This window comes from Asterias rubens, chromosome 4 (assembly GCF_902459465.1).
Source record: "Asterias rubens chromosome 4, eAstRub1.3, whole genome shotgun sequence".
Taxonomy (NCBI): Eukaryota; Metazoa; Echinodermata; class Asteroidea; order Forcipulatida; family Asteriidae; genus Asterias; species Asterias rubens.
The window spans coordinates 9,684,955-9,708,291 of record NC_047065.1 but is presented as its reverse complement, the minus strand read 5'-3'; the positions used below and the strand labels follow the sequence as shown (position 1 = coordinate 9,708,291).

The window sequence follows — 23,337 nt, the reverse complement described above, 5'->3', positions numbered from 1 at the left end:
TGTGCAGTTTACTCACGGTCTGTATTTTCATCAGGCTTAATTATGCAACATTCAAATGAGTCAAAGAAACATCATCCAACCTCGATAGTTCAAAACAAAATTACTATCTGCTACATTGAGTTTCATTCTGCTTTAGTCACTAGATGGATCACGTGAGGTGGTTACTATTTGGGATTCTATGGTGTGCAAATGTGGGGAAAATATTAAAATATTTTAAGTGAAAATGACAAAAAAAAATGTTTTGATTCACTCATTGCATACTGTAATAAATTCCGATAAGCGAATAAATATTAAGTCTACATTAAAGAGAAAATATCATAGATTGGTTTCTTATCTCCTGAAACCAAAAATTACTGGTCTGAAATGGGGGAAAACGGATTGTTATGAAGTGTGAGTGCATCAAGGGGGGGTGGGGTGTTTTACTTTCATGCCTTATATGATATCTCTGGATTCTAATAAAGTAGCCATAATGCCTTAGGCCCAAAAATGTTGTTAAATTTGTTAAGTAGTAACTGAATAATATTTTTGATTTATTTTGCACGCCATACTAGCTTCTGAATATTCAATAAAATACCAACCAATGAAAGGTGTAATACATATGACGTTGCTCCAATGTCGCGCATACATACGCACTGTTAATGGCGGACTGTCTCTCGCAACATAAAATCAAAACTTTAAAAATTTCAACACACCATGAAGTGAAAGTGTTATTGTTAAAAAATTTGATAGATGATTTGAAAAAAAAACATTCAGTTTTTGATTGTGAATAATTTTCCTGTTATCCTACTAAAAACACATGACACCAGGATATATCGTAGGAGGTCCTGTTTTCGAGGTGTCCCTAAAATCGTGGCAAATCTTTTACCTCTCTGTGCGCGATGTAAACAGTCCCTTGATAAAAATTGTGTGGTTTTATTTGCCAAGCAAAGAGTTTCCTCTCCCTTGACCAAAACTTAGAAACACGCAAGGCTCCACTGGTCATTTGCACTTGTAAATGCAAAAAGTTTGGTATTTTAGGCATTTCTACAAGGTTCAAAAACATGTCATAATGTTGAGGCCATATAAAAATATTTGCCAACCGAAAAAGTTTCATCACACACTATTTCAATTCACAATTCATGATGGTCAAAATCATGTGACTGAATGTTTTGCTGAGCATTCTGGAAAAAAAATACAGAGGCTTAAAGAAGCCATGTGCCTTATATCATTTTCTAATATTTTTGGAGATTTTTATTTTTTAACCCTCATATCAATATTATTATTAATATTAAAATTTAAACATCAGCTTGTTGATTCAATTATCACTGTTTATTTATACGCTTATTGTAAATATTAAGAACAAAAAAATTTTTTTTAAAAATAATCAGATTTGGAAGCCAGTAGTTATTCACACATTTTATATTTTTATAATTGTTTTTAATTTTTTGCAAGTTACCATGGTAATTTTGAAAATTTAATAAAAAAATATTTTTAGTAAAATGAAGGCAACTGCTGGCTATAGAGTCATACTAAGAGTCTCAAAGAACACTTGTAGTCACTGCAGATGTTTCTTCCATGTATGGCTTCACCGGGAAACCATACTTTCTCGTTTGCCGTGAAAACAGGAAAAACTCGAAACAAATGGGGCCAGTTGCAGTCATCGAAGATCGGTGTGTGGTGTGAACATTTCAATGTCCATCAAGTTTTAATATATGTTTGCATACTTCATTTTAACAAATAAAAATAATTAGGGCATCGGTTGATATATTATGGCATCATTATTTTTTTCCCAATTCAAAGAAAAAGGCATATATAATAGCGTGAAAACTGGTAAGCGGAGGATATTTATTAGAAGTTTTAATAAATTAAATAAATGTATTGTTATTCACTCACAAATACCAAAATAGCACCAACTTATTCACCAAGATAAAACATCCTAAAACATTGTGATCATAGCAAGAGAAAATGAAAATATTGTCAAAATACAATTGCAATCAAACCTTTAATTTCTGCCACACGGAAGTGACTTGCCCTCGATCGAGTTGTTTGTCTGCGCTCTCCTCTGTCGTGTGTGTACTTTACCACGGCACCATGACTTTACCAGGCTGAAGTGAGCACCAAATTTGGGTCCAACACCAAATTTGGTGCTGGCAAAACAAATTGGTGCTAGCACCAAATTTCTATATAACTGTCAACGACCGTCATTACCCGTCGAAGACAGTGCGAAAGGATTGTACACGCGTAAGGTATGGGTAGATTTAAAGCCAAGAGTTCCATCTAAATTGGAAAGTATTATAAGTTTTTTTTTCTTCATAAATCTGTTCCACATATCCCTGGCTATATTAGATTAGCGCCCCAGTGTTTTAAGTCTGCTAATTAGCTCAGCCCAATTAATTTAATCAAGGAAGAATTTACGAATTTTTGTACTGTATACGCTGCATGTCTAAGGAAAGTATGGGCAAACAAAAAGCCTAGAGTTCCATCTTAATTGGACAATATTATACATTTTTATTTCATAAATCTGTTCTACATACCCCTGGCTATATCAGATTAGCGTCCCAATGTGTTAAGTCTGCTAATTAGCTTAGCCCAATTAATTTAATCACGGAAGAATTTACGAATTTTTGTACTGTATGCGCTGTATGCGTAAGGTATGGGCAAATAAAAAGGCAAGAGTTCAATCTTAATTGGAAAATATTATTAGTTTGTATTTCATAAATCTGTTCCTTATACCTTTGGCCATGTCAGATTAGCGCCCCAGTGTGTAACGTTTTCTAATGAGCTCAGCCCAATTAATCAAATTAGGGAAGAAATTGCGAATTTCGTACACTGTATACGCTATTATGCCTGATACATGCGTCGGGTATAGGCAAAATCTAAACAAACGAATTCCATTTAAGTTGGAAAATATTAATATTATTTATCTCATAAATATGTTCCACATACCCATGGCTAAATCAAATTAGCACCTCAACGTGTTACCTTACCTAATTAGCTCAGCCCAAATATTAATCAAGAGAATCATTCACGAATTTCTTACTATACGTTGTACGATATACTAAACCATGGAGCAATAAACTAGTTTATTAAACTAGTTTATTGCTCCATGACTAAACACACGCGTAAGGTATGGGCAAATACAAAGCCAAGAGTTCCATCTTAATTCGAAAATATTATTAATTTTTATTTCAAAAATCTATTCTTTATACCTCTGGCTATGTCAGATTGGCGCCCCAACTTGTTAAGTCTGCTAATTAGCTAAGCCCAACTAAATTAATCAAGGAAGAATTTCCGAATTGGCGACTTCGGCTACAGCTACGGCTAGATCAGCGCGTCTACACACCAGTGTTGAAGAATAGCAGACGCGCGCGATCTAGCCGTAGCTGTAGCCGAAGTCGCCGTTTCGGCATTAGTTTCCAAACGGAGTCGATCGCTTCTCGAAAGGATCCGATGTAATCGGTAGTCATCAAACGTAGCAGTAATACGTAGACTCGCTACAATTCCTTGAGCTTTTTCTCCCTAAGATTTGTTTGTGTATTTTTGTATGGTAGATATACCGATGTTTTGGAGTTTCGTTCTTTAGTTCAGACATTTGTTTGATCTATTTTTATTCACTACCATTAATATACAAAAGGGTCATTTAAGAGAGTGATACGTACGTACACCTGTATGTACACCCATCCACTCGCAACAAGAGAAATGCTAGACGGACTTGGTCAAGTCTAAAAGCGTTCGTACCAGTGTGGTTATTTCGGATCCTTTTCACGTGTAGCGATCGACTCCTGGGGCGTTTGGAAACGGGCCGTGTCCGAAACGACGACTTCGGCTACAGCTACGTCTAGATCAGCGCGTCTACCAGTGTTGAAGAATAGCAGACACGCGCGATCTAGCCGTAGCTGTAGCCGAAGTCGCCGTTTCGGACACGGCCTTAACATCTACCGTATACGCGCCCCGGCATGCGCACAGGCGGCCATTTTCTAAGTTGACAAAACTGGCATCTCACAGCGTGTGTTTGTGCGGCAATTTTTTAAGTTGAACAATCAGCATCGCGTGAGCGTTCAATAAAAAACCTCAAACGTGTATTTCATATTCAACGTGCGTGCAGAATGACGCGCTTGTCATCTGGCGGTCCCCGTGGCGTTTGTGCACGAAGGATCACTCGTGCGCCCTCCTCTAGTTCTATACAAGTGCGCACGCGCAGACTGTTGAATGAGGTGCATTATGGGATATATATATGGATCAAATTTGGATACCAGCAAGACCACAATGCACCTAATTCCTAGCTTTACGCGCGCGCCCCGGTATTTGCGAATATGACTTTGACCTTTTTCATTTCGTGTTAAAGCGCCCTCTTTTGATGTAATCGAGAAAGCTGATTCATACGAGAATTGAACCTACCACTTTAAAAAGGGGGTATCAGTTTATGAACGAAATTTTATGGTTGTGTATTTACAAATAAAAACTGTATATATTAATTATTTATTTAGATAGGTTAACACTAGAATACGGTTGACTGTTTTTGTATAAGAAAGACTGAAATTTAGACATAAAGATTGGCCCCCGTACTTGCAAAGGTCGGAAGCCATGGGACCTCCCCGCAGTATCTGCCATCATGCCACACACGTGCCCCACATGCCTGATCTCTATAACTAAATCCCAGCAGTGTGTGTGTGTGTGTGTATTTGGTGTGCTGCAGCGTGACGTGACACATCTAATTCGATCGCGTTTTGCAAACAAAAACAATGGCGAAAGTGCGACTGAGTGCGGGAGAAAAAACATTCATTGTTCATAGTGTACAGGTAAATCATTTTAACTGTTTAATTCGGGCTACAATTTTGGAAAAGTTTCCGTATGGCGCCACCACTTTTTCATTCGATATGAAATAATATAGATTATAGTATCTAATTTACCTTAATGATATATCCCTTTTTGAAAAAAAAAGTGAAAAAGTGGTGGCGCCATACGGAAAGTTATCCAAAGACAAAGTTTTTTTTTCAAATCATCTATCCAATTTTTTAACAAAAACACTTATCGTAGCGTCGGAAACGTTGTCGACCCTCATACGTTTTCGGTCCCTAACTTTGATTCCCGTTTACCGCGAAATTGTGCAATCTGCACCAGTGACAGAAGCTATGCAGTTTACTCACGGTCTGTATTTTCATCAGGCTTAATCATGCTGAGAATAAAGTTTCCTGACGTTGGTTATGCTCAAATAAAGTGAATGATTTTTGGTACTAATCACTAGTGCATTTTTGGTGCTAATCACTAGTGCAAATTTATTATGCCAACATTCAAATGAGTCAAAGAAACATCATCCAACCTCGAAAGTTCAAAACAAAATTACTATCTGCTAGATTGAGTTTCATGTGAGGTGGTTTCTATTTGGGATTCTATGGTGTGCAAATGTGGGGAAAATATTAAAATATTTTAAGTGAAAATGACAACAATTTTTTACATTTATTTACTGCATATAACTGTTATAAATTCCCATAAGCGTAATAAATATTAAGTCTACATTAAAGAGAAAATATCATAGATTGGTTTCTTATCTCCTGAAACCAGACATTACCGGTCTGAAATGGGGGAAAACGCATTGTTAAGAAGTGTGAGTGCATCAAGGGGGGTGGGGTGTTTTACTTTCATGCCTTATGATATCTCTGGATTCTAATATAGTAGCCATAATGCCTTAGGACAGTGTTTATCGGAATTTAGTATATTTATAGTATGCAGTAAATCAAAAACAATTTTTGGGGTCATTTTCACTTTAAATATTTTAATTTTTTCTCCATAGTTGCACACCATAGAATCCCAAATAGTAACCACCTCAAGTGATCCATCTAGTGACTAAAGCAGAATGAAACTCAATCTAGCAGATGGTAATTTTGTTTTGAACTTTCGAGGTTGGATGATGTTTCTTTGACTCATTTGAATGTTGGCATAATAATGCACTAGTGATTAGTACCAAAAATCAATCATTTTATAAATGTTTGAGCATAACCAACGACAGGAAACTTTTTACTCTGCATGATTAAGCCTGATGAAAATACAGACTGTGAGTAAACTGCATAGCTTCTTGGGGGGGGGGGGGGGGGGCGCGGGGGCGCGGATTGTTATGAAGTGTTTGTGTTTCAAGGGGGGTGGGGTGTTTTACTTTCATGCCTATGATATCTAGCCTGGATTCTAATATAGTAATAATGCCTTAGGACAAAAATGTAATTAAATTTGTTAAGTAGTAATTGAATAATATTTTTGATTTATTTTGCACGCCATACTAGCTTCTGAATATTCAATAAAATACCAACCAGTGAAAGGTGTGAAAACATATTGACATTGCTCCAATGTCGTGCATGCATTATAAGCACTTGTTAATGGCAAAAATATGTCATAATGTTGAGGCCATATAAAAATATTTGCCCACCCAAAAAGTTTCATCAAACACTATTTCAATTCACAATTCACGATGATCAAATCTTGTGACTGAATATTTTGCTGAGCATTCTGGAAAAAAAATACAGAGGCTTAAAGAAGCCATGTGCCTTATATCATTTTCTAATATTTTTGATGATTTTAATTTTTTAACCATCATATCAATATTATTATTAGTATTAACATATAAACATCAGCTTGTTGATTCAATTATCACTGTTTATTTATACGCTTTATTATAAATATTAAGAAGAAAAAAATTAAAAATAAATAAATAAAAATCAGATTTGAAAGCCAGTAATTATTCACACTTTTTATTATTATTATTATTTTCTTTTTGGCAAGTTACCATGGTAATTTTTTTAATTTTAATACAAAAATATTTTGAATAAAATGAAGACAACTGCTGGCTATAGAGTCATACACAGAGTCTCAAAGAACACTTGTAGTTGTAGTCACTGCAGATGTTTCTTCCATGTATGGCTTCACCGGGAAACCATACTTTCTCGTTTGCCGTGAAAACAGGAAAAACTCAAAACAAATGGGGCCAGTTGAAGATCAGTGTGTGGTGTGAACATTTCAATGTCCATCAAGTTTTAATATGGATTATGTTTGCATACTTCATATAACAAATGAAGATAATTAGGGCATCGGTTGATAATATGGCATCATTATTTTTGTCCCAATTCAAAGAAAAAGGCATAATACCGTGAAAACTGGTAAGAGGAGGATACATGCTATAAAAGGCTGCCCTGTGAGCCTTCTTTGGGTGCGTTCGTTAAGCTTCCCTGGGTTGACCCGGTCTGCCCGGTACTAGCCCCATAAATCGGTCCAATCCACTCCGTATCCTTGGCCCCAGCACCACTGATATCAAAACCTTTCGCTTCCTTGAAAAACCATCTGCAACGTTCTGCATCATGAAACTTACCGATCTAATGCTTCAGAAGTTGCAGATAGCACTACACTTGGAATTGTTCTAATAGGTATCACAGATTTTGAGTAAAAATCAAGTGAATTTTGCGTGTGAATTTTCTCAACTAACGCTCTACCGCTAATGCTGATATGCCGATTGTCCCCCGTGCGCAGATATGTCTAGCGAGCACGACGTCACCTTATGGATATTCATGACTTGCAAGATTTGCCGGGCGCCCACGGTCCACAGGCAGAGAATCATTTAAAGATGGCAGCGCAGAGAATCATTAAAAGATGGCGGCGCCCTTGAACTAGTCACGTTAAATGTCATTTTTGTACACGTTTTTTTTTTGACAAACTTTCAAATCATCACATCTCGAAAAAGTCATCATTTGGAAAGCTCTGATATGTGTCATATGAATTCCACAAATGCAAGGAATAAAATGAGGTACGTTGGAGGAGTATAGGATTTTTTTAGGTGGGAGAAATTTGCAATCAAACTACTACGCATTTTGCGACCACGCGTTTTAGACATGTATTGAAGGTGGGCTGTAGTGGCGACAGTGATGAGACCGATGTTAAAAGCGGAGCCATTTACAGCTCAACAAGGTAGGCTAAGCGTTGAGCATATTAAGAAGTCAAAAAACAAGCGATGTAGCAGAAAAACAACAGTGAGTACCGAGCAGAAAAAGTCCTTTTTAAAGATGTTTTTTAATTTAGCTCAACAAAAAGGCCATACAAGCATCAAGAATGTGTATTGAGTGTGTGGTGAAAGTTAAGATAGATTCTCCCAAAATCCGCAGGGATTTTCTATTCTATAAGAAAACACTCATCTCCGATACCTACAAATGCATTTACAATACGCAAGCCAAGCGACTCCGCTGAACAAAAACAAAGCACCCCTCCTTGCACTACAGGTCCCGTGGGGGAGGGGGGAGGGAATCTTGAAAGATTCGAAAGCGTCCTTGTGAGAATGTATTTTAAAACGTAAGCATTTGCATTGTTTCAGGCATAATTGTTAAGATGTGTACTCTCTGGGCACTACATTGTCCTGTTCCCTCCCTATCTTGCGGCTTAACGGTGCTACTCTGCATTTGTAGGTATCGGAGGTGAGCTATTTTCTGTCATAGAATCTCCCAAAATCCGCAAGGATTTTCTATTCTATATAAGAAAATACTCGCCTCCGAGGTTTTAAAAGGGTCCAGGGACTTAACACAGAAAAGGCTCAGGTAAAAAGAAGGGCGTTATTTGTGTGTACACACGGGACCTGCAGTGCAAGAAGGGGTGCTTTGTTTTTGTTCAGCGGAGTCCCTTGCGCTTGCGCATTGTAAATGCATTTGTAGGTATCGGAGATGAGTGTTTTCTTATAGAATAGAAAATACCTGCGGATTTTGGGAGAATCTATCTTAACTCCTTGGTGGCAGAATATATTTAATGACGTTTCCCAGAAAGACGAGCACCCTTACCCCCTTACCCCGAAATGCCTCGCTTTGATTGGTTGAAAAGAACAATGGAAACATGCTGAATGCACCCTGACAATCACATTTGCTTAGCCCAGACTGTAACATGACTAGATGCATATTTCCCGGTGTTAAATCGGTTTACTGCGTTAAGCGTATTTATGCCGAATAAATAATAATAACAATAACAATGAAAATTTATCCGGCCACCTAGTATACATGTAGTTGCGGGATCGTATCAAAAATCTATTTAATACACCTTCCATCCCCCGACTCGGGATGGAGAGTTACGATTAACTTACTGAACTTACCATTCATGCCATTATGCTTACTTGAAGCTATCACGCATCATGGGAGGCGACGGTGGTTCTGTTTACTGGGGCAAACAGCTTAGATAAGCTTATGTAGAGCCCCCCCCCCCCACAGACGTTCTTTAGGAATTTGTCCACATGTCCCTTGAAGGTGTTCACAGTTGTGGCTGCAATTGCCTCTCTACCCTAGGGACTGGGAGTATATTCCAGTATGCCTATATAATTGTTGCACGCTGTGACTGGGTCCATGGCGTTTTGTACACCCAAGGGGCATTTTCCCTCAAGGGTGTACAAAACCCATAGACCCCAGTCACAGCGTGCAACAATTGTTTTGTTATACCTTGGTAGCATTAATATTCCTCTTCTCGAAGTTCTGTTGTCATCCTCAAACAATATTACATAGTTTACAATTTTTTTTCACTGTTCCCATGAACCCGCGGCTGTTTGCACTAAGCGCTAGAAATCGACCAACGGTGGGAACGATCAAGGAAATGTACACCAGTGAACATCACTCAGCCATGGTACATGCGTATTTGTTGCATGGCACATGATAGGTTCTCGACCAATCAAACTTCACAGTTTGTTACCAAGGTATAACAATATAAATTAACCACTCTCTGGCTAAACCAGAACTTCCTGAAGTTGAGGCTTGATTTGTACAGTAAAAATGTTGGCACGGTTCCGATTTTGCAATGTCATCCTTCATGTAGATTGTAGGGGCACATGCTCACCTTCTCTGTATCGATCCAACTATTGCATATAATATGTTGCCGAAGCTACATCACAGCCCCATCTCAGTCCCACAGGTTGGAATTGAACGGAAAACGCCAGAAAATACAGAGAAAGACCGGAAAACACCAGAAAACTACCAATGATAAACAGCGGAAAACAACCAGAAAACATCAGAAAATACTGGAGAATATCAGAAAACACCAGAAAATACCAGAGAGAAACAGGAAAACTATCAATAAACACTGAATATTACCTGTTAGTCATAAAATCACCAGTCTTCTTTTTACAAACGAAGAAATAAGGCATTATTGGAAATTAGTCAAAATATTAGCATAAAACCTTACTTGGTAACGAGATATGGGGAGATGTTGATAGTAAACAAATGGTGTGAGAATTGGCACCCTCTGAAATGACGTACTTGTAGTTTTTGAGAAAAAAAGTATTTTTCCACGAATTTGATTTTGAGACCTCAGATTTAGAATTTGAGGTCACGAAATCTAATTCTGAGGTCTCAAAAACCAAATTCGTGGAAAATAACTTTTTTCTCGAAAACTATGTTACTTCAGAGGGAGCCGTTTCTCACAATGTTGTATACTATACTCTGGCAGAGACAATCCTCAGACATAGCAGTAGGGTAGGGCCGGGGTAACTATAACTCAGTCCCCAAAGAACTTAAAACAAATAGCTTTTCAAAACTTTGGATATAACAGTTATAGGGGGCCTACATGAAATGGATATTCGGTTTAAGGCACCCCCCCATAAGCTTTAATAAAGTCTTCATGAAATTGGCCCAAGGTTTCTGCTTAAATTTGTTTGTAACCATCATTTTGCCAGATGCGTTTTTTCCTATAGTTATTTTGCAGATTCATTGTATGGCAGATTTAATAATGCATAATTTGTTATGAATCCACTGTATTAGGATGGCTTACGGACTGATGGACGTTTTAATGAATCGTTTCGGCCTATGGAACTGGAGTGTGGTGTTGTCTCCAACACTAGTGGATCTTCTCGGCTCCGTTTGTCAAACACAGAAATCCTTGTGGGTGTTAAAGCTGAAATGGGAAAGCCTAAACCAACAAGACTTGATGAAGGCTTCCTAGAATTCTTCATTGACTTGTCTGCAAATGCATCTCCTGAGTTTGAGGGTCGAGGAGGTGAAGAACTGGCAACTGAAATTGCTTATACACTATCAACATCCTATGACTTGAAGAGTGTATTGGACTATAGAACACTCTGTGTTTTGCCAAGACAGTGCTGCTGGGTGCTTTATGTCGATGTAGTTGTTTTAGAGTGCGGAGGAGATTTGTTTGATGCAATTGGAATCGCTGTCAAGGCAGCATTGTACAATACAAGGTGAGAACAAAGAGGTTTTGAAATCGGATTAGTTAACACAGAAGTAGGAAGTGTACATAGTATACAAATATTGACTGCTTCGAGTGCTATGGTTAAAGACAGTGGATACTATGGGTAATCGTCAAAGATTAATCATCAAAGTTGATGTATCTTAACATATGCATTAAAAATATCAAACCTGTGAAAACTTGAGCTCAATGGGTCGTCGAAGTTGCAAAATAATAATGACAGAAAAAAACACCCTTGTCACACGAAGTTGTGTGCTTTCTGATGCTTGATTTCAAGACATCAAATTCTAAACTTGAGGTCCCGAAATCAAATTCGTGGAAAACTACTTCTTTCCCGAATCTACGCCACTTCAGAGGGAGCTGTTTCTCACAATGTTTTATACTATCAACTTACTCCCCATTACTTGTAATCAAGGAAGGTTTTATGATGATAATTATTTTGAGTAATTACCAATAGTGTCCACTGCCTTTAAAACTCTGACTCCCGAGGTGATCCCGGAGCGTTCTATAGCGAAAATAGTCCGGGAATCACTGAGGGAGTCGGAGTTTTAACCAAAGCACGAGTTCAAGCAGTCGACATTTGTATACTATAGCAGTCACCCCAACAGACTATTTACCATCTTCGTACACATAGCGTTTGTACGCGTGTTTCAGATACACAGATGCACAACTGATTGGGTTCGAGGGGGATAAAAAGCTGTCTGGGTACTGTACGCCATGTGATAGTCGTCGGACTATCACAATGGGCCGACTAAATAAAAACTAGCAATTACTTATCAAGTTAAAGGTCCAGCATAAGCAAGAAGACTGAAAAGTAAAAGATCAGGCATGAACATTTTGCTCGCGGGATTACCTTTCACTAATGGAGCATATAAATAAAAACGACATTTTACTAACGTACTGTAGCAATTACTTGTATTTTTACAAGCTACTGTATGAGGAGCTTGAGATTTTACTTACACAACAGTGTTGCATATATGGCTCAGTATTGGGTCAGTATAAAAGGGTTATTTTTCCCTTGGCCTAATGATCCAACTATAAATGTTACTTATAAATTTGTTGTGTACTTTAATTGCTCTGAAAGTACCAATCTCTGGAGCTCTGGCGTGGAGAGGCTGGCTGTTTCCTCATCATAGCCACTGCCGCCATCAAAAACTTGACTAAGTGGAATCTGCTGCATTTCAGTTAATCGCTATTGATCTGCGAGTCCATGCCTCTATTGTTATACTCCTGAATACCCCGCTATTGTGCTTTTCTCTGACCATTTACTAATCCGTTCAAGTAAATGGTGTTTTTCCAGTAAAAGGTTATTTATAGAGATTTGGGAAAATTTTCATGCCTGATCTTAAACTTATCGAAATGTGTTAATGCTGGCCTTTATACGGCCCAGTATCTTGTGAAACTATACAGGTAATAGTAAAATGTCGGTTTTATTTACATCTCCATAAGAAGAGTCCCTCAAGCATTGCTTTTACCTACTAGTTTGACCAATTACTAGCAGTATTAAGGCTTACTTTTATTTATAAGGATTTAAGTAAAAGGCTAGTAAAAGCAAATGCTAGTTTTTATTTATTCCGCCCAATGTGATAGTCGTCAGACTATCACATGACAAACGATGCACTATCACACGGCCCGCCGTCTAGTAAAACTAAGACATATCGTGACGCGCTCTAAACCAATGAAAAGGTAGAATATTTGTAAGTTGTCTGGAAGAGGTCAAAGATAGTCCAGATTTTACCTTGTGATTTGGTGCTAATGAAGGTGACTTACCTCCTCTGCAAAGGCTACAAAATAGGGCTGCCAGACTAATCTTTCTCGTTGCTCGCGACCATCCGAGTGCGCCATTGTTACGTCGCCTTCATTGGCTACCAATTCGAACCCGGATTAATTTCAAACTTCTCGTCATTGTTTTCAAATGTATTCACTCTACAGCACCTTCATACCTTTAAGAACTCATTTCGTTCAAATCATCCGCCTATGCCACCGGCTCATCGTACGACAAAACACTTCTTCACATCACCAAAACTAAATCAAAAATATGCTCAAAACCCATTTATTTGTTTAATCTGGCCATTTTTTGTTTTTGCTTGTACTGTTTTTTGTTTGTATCTTTGTCTTTGCATTGTTTGTTTCTTTGTATATTGTTAAGCGCTCCGTTCTTTGTGGGGCGCTTTATAAATGCTTTCATTATTATTATTATTTAGACTGTGACGATGCTTTCGCAATTCCCATGTGTTCAATATTTGTACAATTGACCACAATGAGTTTCTCTTTGATGACAGGATTCCCAAGGTGCGAGTTGAAGATGATGGAGAGGGTCAAGAGGAGATTGAAGTGTCAGATGATCCTCATGATGTAGTCTTATTAGACACTTCTTGTATGCCTCTATTGGTAACAGTAAGTAAGGTCAGTGTCACAACACATTCAATATTAATTTATTCAACGAAATCATGTGTACAATGCATGGGCTCCCACTCACTCAAGTTAAACAACAAACAATCTGAAATGATATTACTTGATTCTGTAGCTCATCTGGCTGCGGTCAAGGTCTCTCACATTCATTTGAGTTATAAAATTAAGCCCTCCATTGTAGTCTGTAAAAATCTAGGTGTTTAGTTGCCTCTGCTTTGTCCTATCTAACCAGTAGCCGAATTTAGGTTACTTTACAGAACTGCAGAAGTCCACTTGCCGAACGTTTATATGGTGCAACTAGCGCCATAAACATTGCGCAAGTGGACTTGCGCAGTTACGCAGAGTTTTGTGAAATCGACTGCAGGTCTCTAACAAATCTGACCCGCTCCATCGTAATAAGGAATATCGAGTAAAGTCTCATTACGTGTAATTTGACACCCAACATGAATCATAACAAAAAATTATTGAAAACTTCAAAGTTTCAAGTGACCCGCTTGTGGATCGGGTTACTTGGGGCTGGCCCGAGGTGCACTGCTGTCACCATGAGATTGTTTTCCCAGGAAGAACAGGGGTAATTATCTCCACACAATCATCCTGGAAAAAACTCCTGTGACTTTTCCATCCAGGACAAACGTGGGGAAATTATCTGCCCACGTTCGTCCTGGAAAAAGAAAAATACGCCACCCAGATGAGCACACCGGGGTTGACGTAGGGAAGCTTATCAAACGCACCCAATCTTAGATGATTTATTTGTTAACATACGTAGGTTGGTCAGCGACATATTGTAGATGCCACATTGGAAGAGGAAGCTTGCTGCTTAGCTTGCATTGTAATGGCCATTACACCAACTGGGGCCCTCGTTGGCATGGAGAAGAAAGGAGTGAGCAGCCTTACAATTGACAGCATACAGGCAATGATAGCTGTAAGTATGCAATTCATCTGGCTCACACTACATGTCACTCTTGGAGGTGTTTTTAGTCAAGTTTGTGATGAGTCTTGAGTGGATACATCTTAATGTCTCAGTTCTCACACAAATATATGTACAGAATTAAGTGTTAGAACATCATAAAGAGACAAATAAGGTAAAAACAAGCTTGTTTCCCAGCGACTTATAAATTCAAGTCCTAATATAGTTTCTACAGCAATAAATCAAGTCGAGAGAAGGCAACAAAACATAAACGCTTCAAATTTTCAGTCAAGGCTTAAGATTGAACTCTTGGGTCCTAGTGTCATTGGGAAAGTACATCTACGATGTAAGATTTTGAAATTGACACTGTACAGAAGAAGATTAAGTTGTGTAACAAGCTGCCAATTCTAATTTTAGAATTTGTATGAAGTATTTAGTTTGTTGTGTAAATAGATAGTTAAGCATTAAATCATGAGGGAGACTGACCTGAGAAAATGTTGATTTACTTTAAGAGGGTTAATGACTAGAACAGGATTTGAACCTACAACCTCCGGATTAACGTGCCAGTGCTCTACCAACTGAGCTATCTAGCCCTAAGTTGGCGGTCTCCCTGTTAATTTTGTCAAGCTCTATATTGAAAGGGTGCCAGTCTTACGCCATTCAACCTACAACTCCTGTATAACCAGGGATTAAACCACAGCTTTTGATTCGCTAAGGGGATGTAATGTTTTATTTCAAATATTAAGCAAACACTCCCAAAAATGTTTTCCCCAAATTAAATAGATAGTTCCAACTTACTGTCAGGCCTTGAAAATTGTATTTTCTGACTTAGCTTTCTTAGCTTTGGTCATGGTGACTTGGACACCAAAAAGAGACACAATTGAGACATGTACATGTAGTTTTGAGGAATATATAACTTGATCAGAAATTTAATTGCCAAACCTTGTCTGATGTATTATCCTTAAAGGGAAACATTGCCTTGGAGCGGACGAGTTCAGTTAGCCTATAAAAAGCGTTTTGGAATTGTTTGTTATAAAATGCATTTGGTTAGAAAGATGTTTTTAAAATAGAATACAATGATTTACACAAACATATGTACCTCAAAATTGCGTGGTTTTCCTTTAACATGATGAATTAACACGGCACGCCATATATGGTGGACTGTGTTAGTTCGGAAATTAAAAAGAAAATCAAGCAGATTTGTAGCCATGTTCGTGTGGATCATTATATTCTACTTTTAAAACACTTTTTGAACAATATGCGTTTTATAACAAACCATTTCGAACGCTTTTCATAGACCAACTTGCCCGATCCTAGGCAACATGTCCCTTTAAGGTTTACAGGCACGGAATTTTGGGTACAAAAGGGCAATTGGGGTTCAGTTTGGCAACTTTATTATTAAAGACAGTGGACACTATTGGTAATTGTCAAAGACAAGTCTCCTCACTTGCTGTATCTCAACATATGCATACAATACCAAACCTGTGAAAATTTGAGCTTGATTGGTCGTCGGAATTGCAAGATAACTATGGAAGAAAAAAACACCCTTGTCACACAAGTTGTGTGCTTTCAGATGCTTGATTTCGAGACCTCAAGTTCTAAACTTGAGGTCTCGAAATCAAATTCATGGAAAATTACTTCTTTCTCGAAAACTACGTCAGTGCAGAGGGAGCCGTTTCTCACAATGTTTTATACTATCAACCTCTCCCCATTACTCGTTACCAAGCGAGGTTTTATGATGATAATTATTTTGAGTAATTACCAATAGTGTGCACTGCCTTTAAGCAAGATCGTGAATACATGTAACTTAATATTTTTTGCCTATTGGTCTTGGCATTGTAACTTTACAAAATAAGTATATTATTTATAACTTTTCAGACTGGCAAGAAAGTTGGAGTAAATTTGAACAACGAGCTGTCCTCGCTACTTAAAGAGATTGGACAAAACTCATCAAGTGATGGCTTTCTGTCCTGATGTTTGCATTCAACAACTGCAAATAATTGATGTTTCCAAGTACTACTCCTGGACTGGGTGTAATATTGTTGACATAATGCTTTGTTTGATATATTGAACATCAGTCTTAAGGTTCATGCAACGAATGCCTGGACAACCCAAGAGATGAGTTGGCTGCATTTCATAATCACGAGGGGTATCATTCAAACACACTTATTCATAAGTATCTTGATTTTTTGTTTACAATCTGATCCTTAAAAACGCAATATCAAGACATACTTCCACAACTAGCAGCAAACTGGTCACTGAAGCCAGCATATAACATCTGGTTTTATACAGACGATGAAGTCTTCCATTTAAAGCCATTGGACACGCACGGTAAACAGTATTGTCCAAAGGCCCACACTTTGTGTGTCACAACTTGTATATAAAATAACAAACCTGTGAAAATTTAGGCTCAATCGGTCATAGGAGTCGGGAAAACCCACTCTTGTTTCCGCACGTTTCGCCGTGTCATAACATGTTGTCAAAATAAATCTGAAATTCTCGACAACGAGAATTGATAATTGTTTTAATGTTTTCTCAAAAAGTAAAGCATTTAATGGAATAAAATTTCAAGAGAAGTCTTTCACCATTACCTTCTTTAAACCCTGTAAGTTATTTGTAAATCTGTGAACTTTTTTCTGTGCCGAAAGTGTATAATGGCATTAATCAAACATTCTGGAATCATGTTGGTCCCAACCATGAGTTGAGTTTTAGGTGTTCGCGGTTTGGATGTTTCAGATGAAAGTTAAATCAATTTAACAAATCAACATCAGAGAATAAGACATAACCTCTTTTTCCAATTACTTGTAAATAATTAGGAATTGACCAACTGACATTCCTGTGTAATGGTCATAAAAATGTGTGTGTGATTGACAATAGTTTCACTGTTAATTTTAGCACGTTTCTTGTATCGTGTGAAAATTTACAGTGTGTTTCTAACAACTACTCAGCACACGCATGTCGGACTTGCGTTGTGATTGGTCAATACTCAATGGGGCGGAGCTTAATGGATCGGTCTATTACAAAAGGTGTCCAGTGTCTTTAATAAGATGCTAATTTTGAAGGGGATGATTCTATTGATGGATATAATAAATAAGTAAGAATACTAGAAAAGTGTCATTTTAAAGTTACTTTATTTGTGTAAAAAAAGAAATTGCAAAATGTGTCTTGATATCTTCATAGATATCCATTCTTGATATAAAAAAAAATAGAGTTCAAAGATAACTTTTACCATAATTCAAGTCATCTTGAATTGAAGGAACACGTTGCCTCGGAAAGGGCGAGTTTGTCTTACAAAAAAGTGTTTGAAACCGTTTGTTATGAAATGTGAAATGATTGGAAAGACGTTTTAAAAGTAGAAAACAATGCCTCAAAGTTGCACGGTCGGCCAATTCGCGGAGTCAAGTATTTAACTCCATAAAATGGCCGAACATGTTAGATCGCAAAGGAAAACCACGCACTTTCGGGGCATCATTGTGTAAATCATTGTATTCTACTTTTAAACGACTTTCTAACCATATCGATTTCAAAACAAACGCTTTTCATGGACCAATTCGACAGATCCACGGCAACATGTTCCTTTAACACATAGATATGAGGTCACAAACCCATTTAAAAATGGTATGTATGTACATGTATAGGGTTAAATTGCACATCGAGATAAAAGATGAAACTTTTTAGAGATAACTTGAAATTATTTTAAAAGGCCTATTATTATTTCATAGCACTTGAATATTTTTTTCAATTTCTTTCAATAGTTGTTATTTTTGGTGGAAAAGGCATTTTCTGCCGTGTACCACTTGGCCACAATACCACCATTGTAAGAGTACTTGAGACATCATCGTCCAAGTGGCCAAGAACAAGACTTTATCTTCTAATTCTATATTGTTGCGATGCTGTAACATTTTTAATTAAGTCAATATGAATAAGTATTGTTAAGTGGATGTGAACACATTTTGATCATGTATCTTGTACAAAAATTAGATCATTTGTTATAAAGAATATCTAAGAACCACTTTGACCAAGTAGAGATGTTAATATTTAATTTTAGATACCTTGAAACCCATGTTGAGAAATCAAATTCAAGACATCTCCCCGATCTCCCCCCCCCCCCCCCACAGAAATGCAACTTTCTAATTGCTAAAAAAAGGGGAAATGGCTGATCACACTTAATTTTTGTGTTTTTCAGTTTTCTATGGCACTGCTTTGAAAAGAATTAGCTGATGAGCTAAAATGTTGCATGCCCGATCGGAATTAGTAAAGAAATTCAAGAGACTAGTAAAGTGTGAACAAATGACTAATTCTTTCGAACAGATTGCCAATGTGTAATTACCAATTATTTTGAACAGGTTGCCAAATCATTTGAGCGAATTACTAGTTTGTTCGAAGGGATTGCTAATTCACTTGAAGAGACAATTAAACTGTGCAAACGGATTATCAAAGTGTATTCTTTTACTTCCACTGTGCCTTTCCACGTTCTGTATAGTTGTAGTTCAAAAAAGGAGGATCATAATGATCTTACTTGCCCTAAAATAAACCAAAATTCAAGCTACAGAATTGCTCGAGGAGCATCAATTTGTATTTCTTGTTCGGAGTTATTTTTACTGCCACTGTGAAAACATTTGACATTTCCATTATATGGTCAAATACTAATCCAAAGTACATTTTAATTAAGTACATTTTAATTAAATAATTTGTATAAAATTTCAGAACAAGAAAGTTATTTTTATTTCTTTTGTACTATAAACTAACTTTCAGCATTCATCAACAATTGACTTCCATATGCCTCCACAATGGCCACTTTGCCCGTTGAACAATGGCTGTATTCCTGGATGGTAGTCCACATTCTCAAATTCAGTTGACTTCAAATTTGCATTTCCATCTACTTGTTCTGTCATCTTTGGAACTCTCACTTTGTCTGTATTAGATTTTGGGTCTTTTCTAGTGTCTCTATTGGTATCTAGTGTAGATCGTTTACCACTGGTTCTTGTTCCAAAAATATCATCATGTTTTGAAACGGTGGCCTCTTGTTTCCATATTTGCTTGCCAGATGAGTGCAATCTTGAACCCATTCTAATGTCACTTACTGCTACAATAGATTTAGTTACTTGCTGTTTAGGTAATTGTGGCCGAGAAACTTTGGATGCAGATTTATTACAACCACGACTCAGGTTTCTGAAAAGGAAACAATAACATACAGCATAAACATTTTCACTATGTATGTATAGAAAATTAAATGGTTATTCTAATAATAGGAATATAAGTTCAAGTCAAAGCTACATTCACTTCCAATTCACGCATTTACTTCCAATTCACCTAGTTCATATTTCATGTCAGTTGAGGCAACTTAGAAGTTTGGTATTGATATAGAATTGAAAACAAATGCTATCAGGAATTTTTACTTTAAAAGTTAATTCACCTGTTTAAGAAGACAGATGGTCGCTGGTGACTTTGCACAGACTTGTCTGGCACCAGCCACGTCTTTGCACGCACAGCCCATATTTCATCCAAGCTTAGACTTTTTTTAACGTATTTATGACGCATTCTGTAATGAATACACAAAACAATTATGAAACATCTAAAACAGTTTTTACAAAGGAAATTTGTTCCAAACTCTAATATCACCTTGCAGATATTGTCACAGCAAAATAAGTACCAACTAGACATGATTGCATTTGTGCATAAATGCATAGCTGATTCGTTAATAACCACATTTTCAAATTACTCAACTGAATTTGGAGTTCTTTTTGTGGTTGGAGTTATGACCTATCCAGCCTATTTAAACAAATTGTTTAGATTATACCAAGTTCAGTAGGCAATTTATTACTAAAAGGTGTAAAATAAATTTTAAAATTGTGTGATGACGCCATATGACGTCACTTCACAATTTCCAAGAACTTGCCAATATCTACCAACTTACAAAGTTTCAACTTGATCGCATCATTACTTCAAGAGTTCAAAAAGTGCACCTTTAATGCCACATCACATGATCCAGATGTCATCATTGAACTGAAACTTCACACATACGATGCCTGCCTGAAGATCAACATGTGTGTAAATTTTGACTTCACCACACACATCTTCAAAAAGTTTTCAACCTGCTGTATCGTGACAACATCTGTATTTTTGTTTAACTGCCCACCCTAACCAGACACTAACATCGTTGAAAACAACTTCATAACTTTTGCCACTTTTGAATTGTAAGGCACTTCCGGTTTTGACGCGTTTCGACTGAGAGTAGAGGTCATGTGAGGATCTTCTTTTTTTTTAAGACCTAATTGCAATCACAAACCTACAGTCTCTTGTGGCTGATTTGATATAGATTTTCTAATATATAAAAAGGCAAACTTTAAGATGACATCACGTGACAGGTGATGACATTATCATGATGTCATCATTGCAATATGTAGACCATTGCATGAATACCTTTTGTCTCTGAAAGTTTTATTGCAATAGCTCACTTGGAACCTTGGAAAAAGCCGCTTGGTCTGTAGAAAAAAAAATTTAAAAATTATAATAATAAAAACTTGAACGAAAACAAGAGCTGTTTCGCTGCGCTGCGCAACGAACATCTAATTAGAAAGAAATGCAGTGTTTATAGAGTTACAAACGCTAGTTTGCATAGAGTTACAAACGCTAGTGTTCAGACTGTGAAAAGCAGTGAACACAAGTTCAACCAAGTAAAATATATTTATAATACATGCATTGACATAACAACCATTCAAAACAGCTTCACATTTGTTAAAGTTCCAGTTTGAGCAGGAAGCACAGGTCACGTTTCTAACAAATATAAAGAACTTTTAAACATTCAAAGATAGTAGCTAATCCCTCCATTTCGAGGATGTTTGCGGAAGAAGTAGACTGAGGTGACTCCCTAGATGGCTCAAATGTCTGATTCAATAGCCACAGACTCAAATGCACATACTCAAGTTCCCTCTTAGTCTCCTTTCTTATTTGTCGCTTAGCCGCTGCCTGAGCTAAATGATTGCTGTCAAAGCTGTCAGTGCCTCTGTACAGAAGTCACTTCCATGACGACAGAGCCCCTGCTTGGTCCTCCCAGGATACAGTGTTAATGCCACACTTTTGAAGCGATACCTTTAGAGTGTCTATAAAGTGTTTCCTAAGTGATACCTTTAGAGTGTCTATAAAGTGTTTCCTGAGCAATACCTTTAGAGTGTCTTTAAAGTGTTTCCTAAGTGATACCTTTAGAGTGTCTATAAAGGTTTCCTAAGCGATACCTTTAGAGTGTCTATAAAGGTTTCCTAAGTGATACCTTTAGAGTGTCTTTAAAGTGTTTCCTAAGTGATACCTTTAGAGTGTCTTTAAAGTGTTTCCTAAGCGATACCTTTAGAGTGTCTTTAAAGTGTTTCCTAAGCGATACCTTTAGAGTGTCTATAAAGTGTTTCCTAAGTGATACCTTTAGAGTGTCTTTAAAGTGTTTCCTAAGTGATACCTTTAGAGTGTCTTTAAAGTGTTTCCTAAGCGATACCTTTAGACTGTCTTTAAAGTGTTTCCTAAGTGATACCTTTAGAGTGTCTTTAAAGTGTTTCCTAAGTGATACCTTCAGAGTGTCTTTAAAGTGTTTCCTAAGTGATACCTTTAGAGTGTCTATAAAGTGTTTCCTAAGCGATACCTTTAGAGTGTCTTTAAAGTGTTTCCTAAGCGATACCTTTAGAGTGTCTTTAAAGTGTTTCCTAAGCGATACCTTTAGAGTGTCTATAAAGTGTTTCCTAAGCGATACCTTTAGAGTGTCTTTAAAGTGTTTCCTAAGCGATACCTTAAGACTGTCTTTAAAGTGTTTCCTAAGCGATACCTTTAGAGTGTCTATAAAGGTTTCCTAAGTGATACCTTTAGAGTGTCTTTAAAGTGTTTCCTAAGCGATACCTTTAGACTGTCTTTAAAGTGTTTCCTAAGCGATACCTTTAGAGTGTCTATAAAGGTTTCCTAAGTGATACCTTTAGAGTGTCTTTAAAGTGTTTCCTAAGCGATACCTTTAGAGTGTCTTTAAAGTGTTTCCTAAGCGATACCTTTAGAGTGTCTATAAAGTGTTTCCTAAGTGATACCTTTAGAGTGTCTTTAAAGTGTTTCCTAAGTGATACCTTTAGAGTGTCTTTAAAGTGTTTCCTAAGCGATACCTTTAGAGTGTCTTTAAAGTGTTTCCTAAGCGATACCTTTAGAGTGTCTTTAAAGTGTTTCCTAAGTGATACCTTTAGAGTGTCTTTAAAGTGTTTCCTAAGTGATACCTTTAGAGTGTCTTTAAAGTGTTTCCTAAGCGATACCTTTAGAGTGTCTTTAAAGTGTTTCCTAAGCGATACCTTTAGAGTGTCTTTAAAGTGTTTCCTAAGCGATACCTTTAGAGTGTCTATAAAGGTTTCCTAAGTGATACCTTTAGAGTGTCTTTAAAGTGTTTCCTAAGCGATACCTTTAGAGTGTCTTTAAAGTGTTTCCTAAGTGATACCTTTAGAGTGTCTTTAAAGTGTTTCCTAAGCGATACCTTTAGAGTGTCTTTAAAGTGTTTCCTAAGCGATACCTTTAGAGTGTCTTTAAAGTGTTTCCTAAGCGATACCTTTAGAGTGTCTTTAAAGTGTTTCCTAAGCGATACCTTTAGAGTGTCTTTAAAGTGTTTCCTAAGCGATACCTTTAGAGTGTCTATAAAGGTTTCCTAAGCGATACCTTTAGAGTGTCTATAAAGGTTTCCTAAGCGATACCTTTAGAGTGTCTTTAAAGTGTTTCCTAAGCGATACCTTTAGAGTGTCTTTAAAGTGTTTCCTAAGTGATACCTTTAGAGTGTCTTTAAAGTGTTTCCTAAGCGATACCTTTAGAGTGTCTCTAAAGTGTTT

At 37.1% G+C, this 23,337-nt stretch overlaps 2 protein-coding genes across 3 annotated transcripts in view; one reads left to right on the top strand and one right to left on the bottom strand.

Moving 5' to 3' along the window:
• The first annotated feature begins 4,596 nt into the window (after positions 1 to 4,596).
• On the top strand, positions 4,597 to 16,874 carry LOC117288753 (exosome complex component RRP42-like). The gene is made up of 5 exons (XM_033769582.1): positions 4,597 to 4,778; positions 10,740 to 11,173; positions 13,464 to 13,587; positions 14,360 to 14,515; positions 16,379 to 16,874. Exons 1-5 carry the CDS (start codon positions 4,722 to 4,724, stop codon positions 16,472 to 16,474), a joined length of 867 nt encoding a protein of 288 aa, XP_033625473.1. The 5' UTR covers positions 4,597 to 4,721; the 3' UTR covers positions 16,475 to 16,874.
• A 1,137-nt stretch (positions 16,875 to 18,011) lies between these two features.
• Positions 18,012 to 23,337, bottom strand: part of LOC117289216 — a 30,510-nt gene continuing 25,184 nt past the window's right edge. Inside the window, exons 4-6 of one of the 2 annotated variants that reach the window (XR_004518929.1) lie at positions 20,924 to 20,985; positions 19,917 to 20,042; positions 18,012 to 19,672 (exon numbers count right to left, since the gene is read on the bottom strand). Coding sequence is in view for 1 of the 2 variants with exons in the window: in XM_033770232.1 (XP_033626123.1) it covers positions 19,252 to 19,672; positions 19,917 to 20,042 (547 nt within the window). In the remaining variant the exon portion in view is untranslated. The remainder of the gene's footprint in view (positions 19,673 to 19,916; positions 20,043 to 20,923; positions 20,986 to 23,337) is intronic. The other variant, XM_033770232.1, reaches the window with a different exon arrangement.

Bases quoted from the DNA above. Each gene is read 5' to 3' on its own strand.
- LOC117288753 (XM_033769582.1), top strand. From the start codon at position 4,722: ATGGCGAAAGTGCGACTGAGTGCGGGAGAAAAAACATTCATTGTTCAT. The intron at 11,174-13,463 runs GTGAGAACAAAG...CTTTGATGACAG, and splicing joins GCAGCATTGTACAATACAAG to GATTCCCAAGGTGCGAGTTG. The intron at 13,588-14,359 runs GTCAGTGTCACA...TAACATACGTAG, and splicing joins TATTGGTAACAGTAAGTAAG to GTTGGTCAGCGACATATTGT.